Source organism: Ascaphus truei, chromosome 10 (assembly GCF_040206685.1).
Source record: "Ascaphus truei isolate aAscTru1 chromosome 10, aAscTru1.hap1, whole genome shotgun sequence".
In the NCBI taxonomy this organism is placed as follows: Eukaryota; Metazoa; Chordata; class Amphibia; order Anura; family Ascaphidae; genus Ascaphus; species Ascaphus truei.
This window is the reverse complement of record NC_134492.1, coordinates 10,158,632-10,173,842: the sequence shown is the minus strand read 5'-3', so window position 1 is coordinate 10,173,842 and position 15,211 is coordinate 10,158,632. Positions and strand designations below refer to the sequence as shown.

The window sequence follows — 15,211 nt, the reverse complement described above, 5'->3', positions numbered from 1 at the left end:
CCGGCGATCGGGTGGTCGCGGTACTGGAGACACTCGACTCCGTGTCTCCACACCACGAGGAATTGCATCCCTCCATGGCGTACCAATGGTATGATAGTCTCGTTTTATGACTATCTTACTCGCCAGCCTTGCACACTCCTCGTCCGAGGATTCCAGTTTGCAGTTCGGCCGAGGCATCCCAGTAGGAGACCGGCGATGAGCTCCTCAGTGATCACCTCTCCGATGGCTGGGTTTCTCCGTCGGAAGCACCAGTGCTGACTCCGACTCCGCGGGACTTGCACTCTTGTTCCAGAGAGCTCCCGGCTGTTCTTCTATTGGCATCGGGACATTTCCGGTCACTCCCACAGCTTGCACCGGTACGAATGTGGTCATGGGCCACATATACTGCAGTCCACAGTGAGGGCATCGGGCCTCGCTGCCCACGGCTCCGCCCGGCAGTCTGCACTTCAGGCAAAGACACGCCACAGTCTCCACACCCTCCACCCGGATTACCAGGAAGCCTCCTGGAGCCGAATAAGGGTGAGTGGAAATCACCGGACCCTGGTCCACTTTGTCAGCAGCTTCAGCCATCTTTATCAGCGGAGGCACTCGTCTCAGAGGTCTATACTGGTCAATGGCTCTTCGCAACTGAAAGGCATGGGCTGATGTAGCAACCCTTCCTCCCATTTTCTCTGTTGACATCCGGTGAAACCGCAAACCACTCCCCATGGTTGAAACGAGGGGGATGTCTCGTAGACTTGTAGGCTGACCCAGCACAGGTGCGGAGTGAGTCATAGTCCATGAGGGCGCGGCTCCAGCTTTCGCGCCAAACTCCCCATCGGGGTGGAGTTTTCTCGTTGGCGCCAATCCTGGCCAACAATTAGCAAACTGCAAAGTTGCAAGACTTTCTGCAGCATGCCCACGCGGTGTCCCGGGAACGCGGGAACCGCCATCTTGGTAAGCATTGTCTTTTCTTTCATTGAAGGCAGCGTCTGGCTGTTTGTTAATAGGTGTATAACAAAGTCCATTTCGTTCCTCCCATCTCGCAAGACTGTCGTCCTCACTATTCTCGGGGGTATCTTCCCGAGAACATAGGCAGGACAAACACGGCGCAGCCACGGCTTTCACGCCATTCCACAACAAGCCCACAAAAGTCTCTTCTGTAGCCTGTTCTTCACCCACGCACAGTTCATATGCGTGTTCTTCCTCTGAACGCAATCCTGGACCTTCTGCTCTGTGCAGATCCTCCATTCTTGGGGTTCTCTCTCTCCGCCATCCTGGACTTTCTGCTCTGTGCAGATCCTCCATTCCGACAGGTCTCTTTTGATCGTTGAACACGGGGTTTTTGTACATGGAGCTCCGCTCTGCGGGGCAGCTACCACATCCGTACAATAAACATGCCTTGTGCACCACCTTGTGTACCTAACGTAGATCTGACTCGTGTTTGCACTACCTCAGGCTAGGCTCACTCCTTCTGTGTCTACTGTAACACGTTCCTCCAGTCTGTGCTCCTTGGTAAGTGATCTGGAATGGAGACTAGAGTACTCTGGCTCTTCCATGCAGTACTTTGGGCGTCGACCTACTTTTGGCTAGCCTAGTGCGGACCCTTCCTGAATTCCTGCTCTCAGTTACCAGTTTACCCCTTCAGGCGTCCCCCGCTAGCGCTACCTCAAGGCGACTAGGACAGCAATAGCCTCCCACTCCAGACTCACTAACCCCTAATGGCTCCCAAGGCGTCTTTGCGGCATGCAGCTCCAGCATCTCCCTGACTACCCCTGGCTCCGTCCCACGCAGCACAAAGTGGCAGCAGACACTTTCCCTGGTTCCTAATGTGTGCCTAGCAAAAGCCTGTCCTGTTAACAGGTCTCTCAGCAGCGCCTCCAATTGTAACGGGTGTATCCCTCTGGCCTGACCCACCCAATCTCATATTGGCCCGTGTAGTCTAACCAGTCCCCCATTACAAGGCGTGTGTGGTGGTGCACCTGCAAGTAACAGGATTCTTGAGTCTCCCGCTTGGTGTTATTAGGGGATGTCATCAGAACAGGTAGCTGAGGTAGTGGGTGCGAGTCCAACTTACATCATGTGCAGCGCCTCCACCTCATCAGGATCTGTGCTTCCGCAGGGAGATGGTCCTGGTGAGGAACTCCTTCTTAGAGCTATTCCACTGTCGAGTAATCTCACACTCACACCGTGGGGTTCTCATTATCAAGGACATCTTTATTGAATACAGGGATGTAGCAGACTGCCCCATGCAGCTGCCGGCTCTAGCCGCACATCTCTCCGTGCTGTCCCTTTGCCAGGTACGCCCTCCCGTATTGAAGTGGGATTCCCTTTCTCCTAGGGAGATCACCGCTGTGCCAGGTCCCTGGACACAGTGTGGCGTAGACAGACTTGGTTTATCACTCTGCTACCGCTAGTTACTGCACTAGGGTCACAAAAGTGTTCCTCCAATCCCTTTACCTTCTGGTTACTCTTTCTCAACCAACCTTGCAACAACACTAACTGACAGTGTTGTGCCCTTTATACCTCAGGGGGCAGGCGCATCTCTGAGGTCACTATCCAGGGACTCAGAGCATACAGCCACTCCCTTCCTTACACAGGGCACCACACTAGGGTGTGAGGGAAAACCTCCATAACTACTGTTGGCAGGCCTGTACTTACCAGGACTTACTGCCAACAGGGAAGATGTATGCAGTCATTATTATGCATGGCTACACTTACAAGCTGTAGGACGATCATTGATGAAAACTGGGAAGAGTAGAGGCCCCAGAACAGAGCCTTGCGGGACACCACAGGTGATATCCAGGGGGTTGGAGTTAGAGCCGGAGATGGACACCTGATAGGTAGGAATGAAACAGTTTAAAGCATGCTTCCCTATTCCAGAGCTCTGGAGTTTGTTAAGCAGGATAGCAAGTCAACAGTATCAAAAGCCTGTGCAAAATCTAGGAATACTGCACCAGTGAGTTGTCCCAGTTCCATTCCACACTGGATTTCATTGCAAACTTTTAGCAGGGTAGTTACGGTGGAGTGTTTGGGGCGAAAGCCACATTGGAATTGGCTAGGGAAATTTGTCTTGGTATAGTAATCGCTTAATTGGGAGTGTGTGTAAATGCGTATATATATATGTGTGTATGTGTATATGTATGTGTATATGTATGTGCATGTATATGTGCATGTATATGTGTGTGCATATGTGTGCGTGTATATGTATGTGTATATGTGTGTGTGTGTATGAATATATGTGTGTGTGTGTGTGTGTGTGTGTGCATGTATATGTGTTTGTGTGTGTATATATGTGTGTGCGCATGTATGCATGTTTGTGTATGTAAGTACGTATGTATGTATGTATGTGTGCGTATGTATGTGTGCGCATGTGCATGTGTTTATGCATCTGTGCATGTATATATATATATCTCTTCTATTACTTACACCTAATACTATTCTATTAAAGCAGCAAAACATGTGAAATCTTATATGTTTTTATTTTAAATAAATCAGTCAGTATTAAATAAAAGTGAGTGCATTTTTTTCAAACATTTTTTATTCAACTCTTATTGCTATTTTTAATGATATTTAAAGCATTCTTTGATTTCTATAGCAGGTTTTATCCCACCTCCCAATCAGTGCAAGATGTTAGCAACGCCAATTTGTGCTGCAAACTGTAATAGATAATGCTACCTTAGTGATATAAGAATACATTGTAGCTGTTGAGTTACACTGACAGAAGGATTGATTGAAACTGAAAGACAGCCTTTTAGTGAACCCTGGGAAGCAGGATCTTTGCTGAATGTATCAAATCGGTAGCGTAGGTAATTCGTTGTCAATAAAGGTAACTGAAGACTGCATATACTAAAACAAAAACAATATATATTTTCTTTATAATGTGCCGAATGGATTGCCTATTTAAAACTGGTACAATATCTCAGTGTACTCAAATTAAGATCTTTACATGTAACGGACCAACGCGTATGACTATTAGAAAATTGAAGCCAAAGACCATCTCAGAAGTAGCAGACAGAAAAAGTGCAAAATAAAGGCGTGCATTTTTAATTTCTGCGGTAAAATAGGGAATACGCCCGTAAAAACATCTGTATTTCCATTAGTAAATCACATACTGTAATGGTTCAATTAGCATTATCTCTGGTAACACAAGCAAACATTGAAGAAAACTCATCAGAAGAAGCTCTATAAATGCTGATCGGCAGAAATACAAGGTCGTCTAACAAATAAAAATACCACTTGTGAGCACATTCACACGTCTCAGTCAGGTCAGCTACCCTGCCCATTATCTCCCAGCATGCAGTGCTTCCACTGCAGCCAGGGATTCTGGGAAATGACATGCAAATGAGAACACAGTGTCACCTTTTGCATTTAATCTGAAGGTAACCTAGGAAATTGCCCGGCTTTCAAGGGTTTTGCCAGATTGTCACTTTCTTACAGTAAATAGCCCTCTAGGATTTCAAATGTCTTGCCAGATTGGGATGGAAAGCCGTTTAGATGTGTTTTGTATATAACCCTCAGACGAGAAAGAAACGGGCTGTTTTTTTTGTTCTGTCACATGAATATGAAGAGCCTATTTATCTAAACTACTCCGGTCCGTCCTGGCCATGAACATGAACATAACCTTCTCAACTTGTAACACACAGCGGGTGAGGCCTGCTCATTATACAGCAAATCACATCCCTCTCCCTTATTGCAACAACAACAAAAGATGATGACAATGATAACATTTTTAGCAGCGGGTTTGCATTAACAACGAGAAGGTCTTTAAATCCTTGGAGAAAATGAAATGACACAAAGATTCTCATGGACGCTGAACATATTTCTCTGTCTTGTGCATATTTTTAAATATCTTGGGGGGAAAAATGGACAGCAATATGTTTCAATACTGGGACATCTGAAAATGTTCCTTTATTTGCTTCTGTATGTTGCATACTTCACAATTAGTAGGCGATCCGTGGGGCTGGAACGTTACTCGCGTGATTGGATTGGAAGAACTCGAAGCACAGCATGCACATACAGTACAAGTGGGATGTACTCAATTACCAACAATACCTGTTTCCCAAGGTGGAAACCTTAGCAATATACTATTATTCATTAACATGTTTCCAAGTGCATTTGGGGGACACAAGTAATCAGACAATGTCCACAGAAACCTAGGATAAAGGAGTGCGACTTTACACTGTTATTGTTATCAGTAGAGATGTATTTTTGATGCTAATACATAATATTCCATATTTTAATAATCTGGGATACCAAGGGTTAACGCAGGGGTGCGCAAACTGGGGGGCGTACCCCCCAGAGGGGGGTGGGAGATTTGTCTGGGGGAGCACGGGCGGTTGCAGAGGCCCCGCGCTCTTCCCCCAGGCATTTAAATTAAATGCCGGGGGGGTCGCCTGAGGCCTCTGCAACAATAAAACTTACCGGGATTCAGACGCTGTGACGTGTCTCCATGGCAACACGGTGTCAAATGACACAGCAGGGTCATGTGACGTGACATGCATCAAATGACACCGTGGGTCACGTGACCTGATGTCCTGTGACCCTGAAGCGTCATTTGACGCATCAGCCAGGTAGGAGGGGAGGGGCACGAGCTCCAGAGCAGGCAGACAGGGGGCTCAGCAGGAAAAGTTTGCGCTCCGCTAGGTTAACAGACATTTTTTTAAATACCTATTTTTCTTGTTTACAAAATCAAACTAGCATAATGCATTTATTGGTCCATAATACAAGAAGATGTTTAAATGAGGGCGACAGGGGAAAGTACCCAGAGTCCCAGCTTATCCTGGGGTTATCAGTGATGACCCAGTAACATTATATGTGCATATTATGGAGGTCTGGTGACAGTACCCAAACCTACCAGAGACCATGGGTGTCATCCTCAAAGGGGACCTCACATTCTTGAAATCTCCCCTGTGAGTAGCGGAGACAGGTGACATGAAGTTCCTCTTGCATTGTCCTTAGACATTTACTAAATATGAGATATGTGGTATACGATACATCTCAGAAGAAGGTGAAGTATCTACTTTAACTGGTGGGTTCCGCTGTTTAAGTTAAGACCAACAATGAAAGGTTGGTCTATTTTATATCTCATGTATCTGTTTACTCATGCAAAAGTAGAAGTTGCGTTGGGAAAAGTAGTATCCACACGTGTATTTTAATTACACCAATACAACAGTGGAAGTGGCATCCGTCCAGATATGATAGGGAGGAAGTTATGGGGTATTATCCATATCCAGTCATCTCTGCTCAAAAAGAAAGCTATTTGGACTAGGGAACCATGGGAAGGAAGAGGAGCAGAGCGAGATGGCAAAGCTGGGAGCTGGGCGTTGTGGGAGCTGAGAAGTTACGCACATGGGATAGAAGAGGATAAACTGAGCCAGGTAGAACGATGGAGAGCTGAGAGCGGAAGGTTATAGGTGCTGAGGACGTACAGGCAGAAAAGAGGGTCAAAGATTGAGGGAGAGTTCCCCGAGTATTATTTGGTTAAAATGAATATTAAACAGGATTATGCCAACTGTCCGTATGAAAATACAAGATGGTTGTCCCACCTTTTTTTTTATTATTCCCGTACCCCCCCACCCCTTCCTATTTTATTGCTGAAAAATCTTCATAAAATACAAATTTTATAAAAAATAAAAAAAAAGCTATTTTTTCTCCTCAAGCCATAAAGTGTCACTGGAGATTGATGAGAGGGGGCGAGGGAATGCCCAGAAGGTGCGCTTATTCTGTCATCGAGGCAGGTGGATTTTAGGATCAAAACCATGCATTTAGAATATGAATTTAGCATTCATCTAAGGCAGTGTCAGGGCTATGACGTGAATCCTCATATTTTCACCTCAAGACCATTTGAGGAATCTGATATTGTTATGTAGCAACATGTAGGATTTTCTGTTTGTTTTTACCGTTATTATATGAAACTGTTTGTTTCTTATAACATTCTTTTTTTCTGTAAACTAAACACTGTACAGTACTACTTTTGTATATTAAATCTAACATTTAATAAGTATTATCTTTGGGCCCTAATTGAACTTTGGACGTTTTGAAGAGATGTTACATTTTCGGTCACATTTTGCTATACTAGATTTTCGTGTGTTAATTGCATATTTTTCTTCTAAAACAGAGAGCAAAAACTCTGCAGGTAAGGCCTGGAAATATTTTTGATGGTGGACGCCCTTTAAGGTGACAGTTGTGACAGATTGAGGGGAGATATTACTCATTTGAGGGACCCTGCGGGGAGATAGATGTGTCAGCTGGATAGCAATGTTTTTTAACCCTTGTCACATACACAAGTTGTGCGCTTGAATTAAGTGTTCATTGCATGATTAGTGAGATGACACAATGGAGCTTCAGTGGAGAACTGTAAATAAAACTACAATGTATTTTTAAAGGTAATTCATAATCTCAGAGAAGCAAATTGCGCAAATTCATGCAAATGAAACAAGAAAAAGTTCAAAATTCCACTGTTCATTAATTTGCCAAAGATTAGTATTTCATATATAGGCTATGTACTGTATATGCTAGTCTATGCCAACGGCTTAACAAAATGTTGTGAAATTGAGTGAATAACCTATTGTCAAAATGCAGATAACATACTTCTGAAATCCTTACAGTAGTTTTGTACTAAAACAATGTAAAATAATGAAAAATCTCTTACATTTCCATACAACTACCCCATAACTCTGCCTGGTTATTGTATAATTGGAATCACTAGATACAATGTATATATTTTCTCTTTTATGTACCGTCACTGGCTTAAGCAGTAAGTCTCGTGTACCCCCTGTTATGTGCAATGTGACCGTTGTCAGCTCTGTGCTTGGGCCTAAATCTGTACATTGATACCATAACATAACATATGAATCTAGGGATGTGAAATATCTCAGAGAACATTACTTGAGCTGATTGTACTATTTTAGAAATTGTATAGAACTCCATTGGATGCACGAATAGCTCTGACGTAGAATAGCAATGTGCTTTGAAATGGAAGATATTACTGTTACATGTTCATTCAAGACACTGAATCTTTTGAATCACACTTTCAGTCACAAATATTTGTGTCGTTCGCAACAAAGGAAGCAATGACATTGTTATGTGGCAAAGAATGTGGGGGCAACATCCGTTGCAATGGAAAAAATGTTCAAATAGATAGGTTTTTGGAATTCTTCCTGTTTCATTTTAATGATGGTATCTGTCAGCTTGGAAAAATCCAACCACTTTGGCAACAAAAGTATCAGACATCTGGAAATTAGTTTTTGAACAAAAGCATACAATTAAGCAAGTGGTCAGATTCTGACATGGCAGTCATCACATCTTTTTCACATGCCCAGTGCAGCCCATGTCCAGCCCACTGCATCAAGTGGAGTGAGACCGGAGTATGATAGAGACATGATCTAGTGGTTACACAACCCTTACTTAACTGTTTAAGATCCAGCTGTTTATCTCGCTTATTTCTTTAAACCCTTTATGAGTTATCGCATCAACACTATATGATTGTCGATTTCAATTCTGTTTAAGATGTGATTCAATGGTGATCATATTAATTTTATGGGAGTTTCTTTATGCTAAATGTTATTTATTTCATCTATCACTATTATTGGTGTCTATAAGATATAACGTCTATTGTTATTATTAATTGTTATTGTTCATATATTTTGAACTATTTAACAGAATAGACAAAAATATTCAATCTATACTGTCCTTTAAAATAAGTTTAACAAATTTGAGATCAAGGAAGATTAAACATATCTTCATATCTGGTGAAAATATAAGTGCAGAATAGCACTCGTGCAAACAATAATACAATGATAAAACAATGATAAAAAACCTGTGATACAAAGTCCAAAAAGGTAGTCCTGGAGCTGCCCAAAAGGTTAATCTGGTATCTCCCAACCAGATGTAGAGTTGTGGAAGGAAAACCTCCTGTGGCGCTGAGGTATGAATAGGGATAGGATTTTGGATAAAAGTTCTTCTCGTGGGCTATTACCTCAGAAAAGGAAGACAAAATAGCAAAAAACACTACAATAGTGTATTACCCAGGGACAATAGTGTAAAGAGAGCAATTTAATATAAAACAATTGGTTTTGAACAAATTATAAAACAATTAAATCAAACATGATTTATGCAATGTAAAAACTTTCATGTGCCGGTGCCCTTGGAAGATGAAACTTGCTCCACCTTGGTAAAAATTGAAATCCTACTCACCAAATGGTTTTAGGATCGCTTGCTATACTCACAGTCTCCTTGCTGCCAGACTCTGGCGATCCTTCCCCAGTAACTGGCATATTTCACCCCACGGCGAGCGGTGTTACCTGATGTAAAGACCCTAAAACCATTGCGCATGTCCTAGTCACCTTTGGTGAGTAGGATTTCAATTTTTACCAAGGCGGAGCAAGTTTCATCTTCCAAGTGCATAGCACATGAAAGTTATTACATTGCATAAATCATGTTTGATTTAATTCTTTTATAATTTGTTCAAAACCAATTGTTTTATATTAAATTGCTCTCTTTACACTATTGTCCCTGGGTAATACACTATTGTAGTGTTTTTTGCTATTTTGTCTTCCTTTTCTGAGGTAATAGCCCACGAGAAGAACTTTTATCCAAAATCCTATCCCTATTCATACCTCAGCGCCACAGGAGGTTTTCCTTCCACATATCTTCATATCTATTAAAAAATTTAGCTAGCTGTCTTCGGTATTGTTATAGTTTCAGAGGGAGATTCGCTTGTTTATTATATGGATACAGATGTCTTTTGCTTGTGTCCATTGACTTTGATATGTTATTGTAACTTTAAGATGTATTATACTGTATTATAGTATTGTCTCTCATGATGTGATTCACATTGCAGTCCTTTGACACCACTATACATTGCTAAGTCATTCAATGATCTAATATGGATCACAGTAATCAATTGAGATTGGATTTTGTTACTTATCCCTTAGAGGTGACCTGCTTCCATTGCTATAGTGTAGTAATACCTATGGTATATTCTACAGAATACGTAATAATGTTTTTTTTAATAATCTAGGTACTGTCATTTGGGGAATGGTTCCCTGAATGATTTGAATATCATTACCTGCGCGTCATTACTATATCACTGATTTCAGCAGTGATCCACTCAGTGGTTTAATGTAATATAACATGATGAACACGTATATATTGTGTAGTGTCTAGGATATCTTTCAGAACTTTTTAATACACTTAGTTCAACTTGTTGCAATTTATTTACACATTATTTGTTATAATGTATGCTGTTTGTATTCACATTCAATGAGAGGCTTTTCCATACTTAATTATGCCTTAGCTGTTCATTGTAACTAATTAAACTCAGATGTCCTGAGTTAGGAGGGGCTATATTACTTACCTTTGTGTATGCTCCTGCAGACTCCTTGAGAAAGCGTTGTTAGAGTGAAACGCGTGGGAGGAGATTTTTCCCTATTTTGTCCCTAGTATGTTTTTTTGTTTTTTAATCTATGACCCAATAAACTTTTTTTTATTTTTGTATTACCCAGTGAGAGGATTGTGCTTTTTCGCTGGATTGCTACTCAACCAATCCTTGGTTACTTTCTGTTTATCTCACTCGCCCTATAGACACCACACATGTATAATTGCAAAGCTACACCAAAGGTCCACCAGTTTTGGTGTCAGTGACTTCAGCGATGGCTCCCTTAGCCCACACGGTAGAGATAAAAGGTGGGGGAGTACGAGAGCTGTCTGGTTAACGCCGGGACCCTTATATCCTCACTCTTAGCTGCTGTGGCTGATTATATGTCATTGTCTCTTTTGTATCTTTGGATATAATTGAAAATAAGATGTACTGCAGGCCCCAATCCACCAGAACCAGTAAAATAAATGTAATTATATAAATATGCCATAATATAGTTTCACTATCACTAAAAAAAAAGAAATTCAACATTAAAATACCAAACCTCATTGTGTAAATAAAAAAGAATCATTTGACATCGTATTTTCGTGACATTTTTTGCTTCTATGTACAGGGTTTTATAATACAAAAAGCAATTACCTTTTCCCAACGGGGCCTTTAAACTTTGGATCAAACTTTCTTGGTTCACCTGCAATACAAAAAAAAAGGTAATGTTTATATAAGCCCCAAAACAAACACTTTAGTGCTGCATTCGATTACACTGAGTTTCTGGGGCCTCCAAGATTAAAGATGTTCCCATTTTTCAATATTAATATTTGAATATCTGGTCCTTCCTTAACGTTCATGTTATGTTAAAACGAAAATAGATGTGGCCCGAAACAAAGGCATGTAAAGTGCACAGGCATACATACGCTCAACCAAATCCAACCGGTTGCACCCATATTTTTGTTTGTCAGTTTCACACATAATTGTGTTTTATTGTTTTTATGCTTACATGGAGTTTGAGAGAAATAAGCCATGTTGTTGGTAATGGGTGTGTGATGAAATGTAAATAGTTACATTAAGGCATAGTACCGGTCAGATCACGAAATGTTAATGGGTGTTTTTAAAACCTGCATATGAAAAATCATCATATTTATATTAGAAATCATTTCACATTGGATTAAATCTGTAAATTATCATTTAAAGCCTTGAAATATCTTTTTTAAAAGGGCCATATATAGTGTGTGCAAAACGTGAATCTTTTTTTGAACTAAAACAAAAGAAAAAGGCATATACACAGCACAAATAATAAAATAAACTGCACAATGTATAAAATATGGAAAATATGGGTAAAATATGGATTAGGGTTTCAGACTAAGCTAAAAAAAAGTTTGCCAATAGAAAAAAAAGCGAAATAGCAGCACGAGACTGTGAAGGTGGGTTAGGGACCGCGACGCTGCTCTAATTATTCAGCTTATTTTCAAGCAATGCCCCGGTTTACAGTGTGCTGGTCTTTGTTTTTTTCTTCTGCACTAGAACAGAACATTGATGCTGCTGATGCTGCCGGCGATCACTGGTAACCAGATCCGGCAAAACAAAAAGACAATGAAATGCTGTACTTTACTGAAACAAATTCCTGCCGATTGTGAAGGAGGCTTCTGATGATCAGGTTTAACGTTGGCGAATTGTGTTGACATGAGCATTCAATATTTTTGGCATTATGATTTATTATCATTACAGAAAACTCAATATGTACAATTGACTGATAATGATGCATAACTGAGCAAAATAGCTAATAATTGTTCAGTATATGTGTATATATATATATATATATATATATATATATATATATATATATATTAGCTTTTGTACCTGGCTTTGCCCGGGGAGTTGCCCGCACATCTCCCCGCGCTGCTACCGCATCTCCCCTCGCTGCCGGCACATCTCCCCGCCCCCCCCCCCCCTCCTGCAGGTACATCTCCCCCCGCTAGCTGGCACATCTCCCCCCCCCCCCCCTCCGCTGGCACATCTCCCTCGCAAATCTCACATCACACACACACAGAGAGACACACACACACAGAGAGACACACACAGCCCCGATCCAGCCAAGGACACGCCCCCTCCCTTTTGTTACTATTTCAGCCACTGGTTTCAAAGACGGTTGGGGGGGCTGTGTTGGTCCTTTCTTCCATGTATTAACAAAGGAGGGGGAGGGGGAGTAGGGGGGTATGGTACCTTTTATGGGAACAAGTAGTTGATAACTACTTTTATGTTATCCGTACTGCAACACTTACTAGTTCCAGCTCTGCTTTGCTTTTTCTGCTCTCTATGCATTATTCATTCATGCTAAAGTGTTTATATCTGTAAGGTGTGAGTAGGGTGACATACTGATGTCCTGGTTTTTTTCACGTGGTGGGTGTGGATAGTAGGTCTCTCTGATACTAAACGAAGTCATAGAACAGCACCCCATCATTTGGCAATACCAGCACAAAACATTACAGCAATCTTTGTCAGATTGTATCATTACCAATGGCAGAGCGGGTACCAAACACAAAGGCACAGGGCCTGGTATGGCAAGCAGCCGTTTTGCTGGGGATTTGGCTGCTGGGTAGAGATGCTCATGGAAGTGAGCTGAGCAATGCATTGAGGGGCAGTAGGAGTCACTTGGTGCAATAGTATTTGCCTTTTTATTTGCAGCAGTTGAACCTGTCAGGTTAGGCGGCCGTAACCTCTGAGACTAAGGGATTGCTTTCTGATGTGAACAAATCTGATTAGCACTTTTCTTATATTTGAGGCAAAAGTGACATTTCTTACCGTGTACCAAAGGCGGCACAAATATGGTCTGTCCCCGGTATATAGGGATATAGGTAATATAGCTTTAGATATGCAGCTTTCTAATCCGTAACTTATTAACTAAGAGACTTTGTACTCAATTGTTGCAGCAGAAAAGGCTTATCGCCACACACAGCAGCCCAGTGAGATTAGCAGCGCAGCGTGTCCCAAGCCTCTCTTTGTGTTACGTACAGAACGCACAGATCACAAATCACTGTATTCTAATCACTCAAACTGATGGTGATGTTGACACATCAAGAGAATAGCTAAATAATCAGTTCTCTGAACCAATTAGCGATTAGTTGGTGTAGAGGGGTTAGGCACACATTAAATGTCACATTCATCTTATTTGACTTTTTTTTAAATTGATTTTGTTCTAAATACATGGGTTTTAAGATTGTGCCAACAATGCAATGTAAATACATTCTTATTCCAAATAGTATACATGTCTGGCTTCTTTGGTCATATAATTTAATAAATATTCTAACTTTATAGACAATCTGGTTTTTACTCTTATTTGAGATTTAAAGAACAGCCATTCCCCCATAATGTAAAAAAAAATAAATAAGGATAAAAATGAACAGCAGAGTCAGAGCACAATGTAGAATCAGGTTCTCTTATCTCATTTTGGATTTGAAAGCTGCATTCTGCTGTGGTTACACATCTCCCTTCAAACTCACTCATTCACTCTCACAACACTTGAAAGCATAATTGCATAAATAAAACGTCATACGCTGTAAGCTAGTCACACAATATACTAATATCTTTATGATCTGAGATCATTTCGTAATCATAATGCTATTTAGTAGTAAATCAATACCAAGTACAGTACCATGTAAAATATACATTTTTCTTCCACGTCTAGTTTTTTTCCCAGAAATGATATTTTAATAAATAAGCCTGAGGACACATCAAGCTTATTCTGTGATAACGCCAGATCAGCACTATCGCAGCTGACAGAATAAACTCTGTAGGCTTTCAGATAAAAATATTTATTCGTTTTAACGAGTTCCTTTATTCTGAATTGAGGTACAGTACAAAGCATGTGAAGTCGGGTTTACTAGCAGCTCTGATGGACACTTCCTGACATTAGCTGAAGGCGTTTGTTGTTCAGTGTGAAATTGGAATACGTGAAAAGTGATCCGAAAATTAAAGTATACTGTTTATCATTTACAATCTGCAAACTAAAGATGTATGGAAAACATAATGGGCAACACATTTTCTTTTTCTTTAAAAAAAAAAAAAATACAATAGAAAAATAATATTGCTTTCAAATCTAATACGCTTTACTAAACCAACGAAACTTTCCGATGCTTTGCTGACAGGTACGCGTTTAAAGAGCTTTATGCAACATCTAAGCCTTAAAACATTTTGTACTGTAGATAGAAACCTTGTATCAACATGTCAACAAACATTAATGTTAATATATTACCGTGCTTCCCATAGTAGTTCTGTTGTTCCTCGATGGCCATATTTCTGTACACTGCTCTCTCTCTGGCAAACTATTTTTAGGTGAAGTATTAAATACAGTTTCCAGTGCATGTGCATACGAACAAAACACTCTTTTACTAGGTTAAAAATACACCCGTTTGACTGCCCCCGTCTGTTCAAGGAAGAGTTTGAAGCGACATGGAGGCAGGGCTATACTCAACTCCAAAAGTATTAACCGATTCCCAGCTCACGCTGGATATATATAGCGCCTCTCACTGCACACCTTTGTGTATCTACGTGTGTGTGTGGTAGATAAGGTCCATACAAATTAAAAAATGTGAACAAAATAATACCTGCCCAGTCACTCATTTAAATGTATGTATGTCTTTATTTATATAGCGCCATTAATGTACATAGCCCGTCACAGCAGTAATACACGTGACAATCATATAAAGAACAAATAATACAAATAACACATAATGGGAATAAGCGCTTAAGACATAAAAGTAACATTTAGGAAGAGGAGTTCCTGCTCCGAAGAGCTTACAATCTAATTGGTAGGTAGGAAGAACATACAGAGACAGGAGGAGGGCATTCTGGTAAGTG

General features: G+C 40.9%; 1 protein-coding gene across 4 annotated transcripts in view; it reads right to left on the bottom strand.

The window, feature by feature from the left end:
- Nucleotides 1-15,211, bottom strand: part of SLC44A5 (solute carrier family 44 member 5) — a 107,684-nt gene that overhangs the window by 58,080 nt on the left and 34,393 nt on the right. For 2 of the 4 annotated variants that reach the window (XM_075615784.1, XM_075615788.1), the window contains exons 1-2: nt 14,607-14,808; nt 11,000-11,048 (exon numbers count right to left, since the gene is read on the bottom strand). In XM_075615784.1, the coding sequence (XP_075471899.1) occupies nt 11,000-11,048; nt 14,607-14,646 (89 nt within the window). In that variant the 5' untranslated portion in view covers nt 14,647-14,808. Of the gene's footprint in view, nt 1-10,999; nt 11,049-14,606; nt 14,809-15,211 lie in introns of those variants that run through there. The other 2 variants (XM_075615786.1, XM_075615787.1) reach the window with 2 other exon arrangements.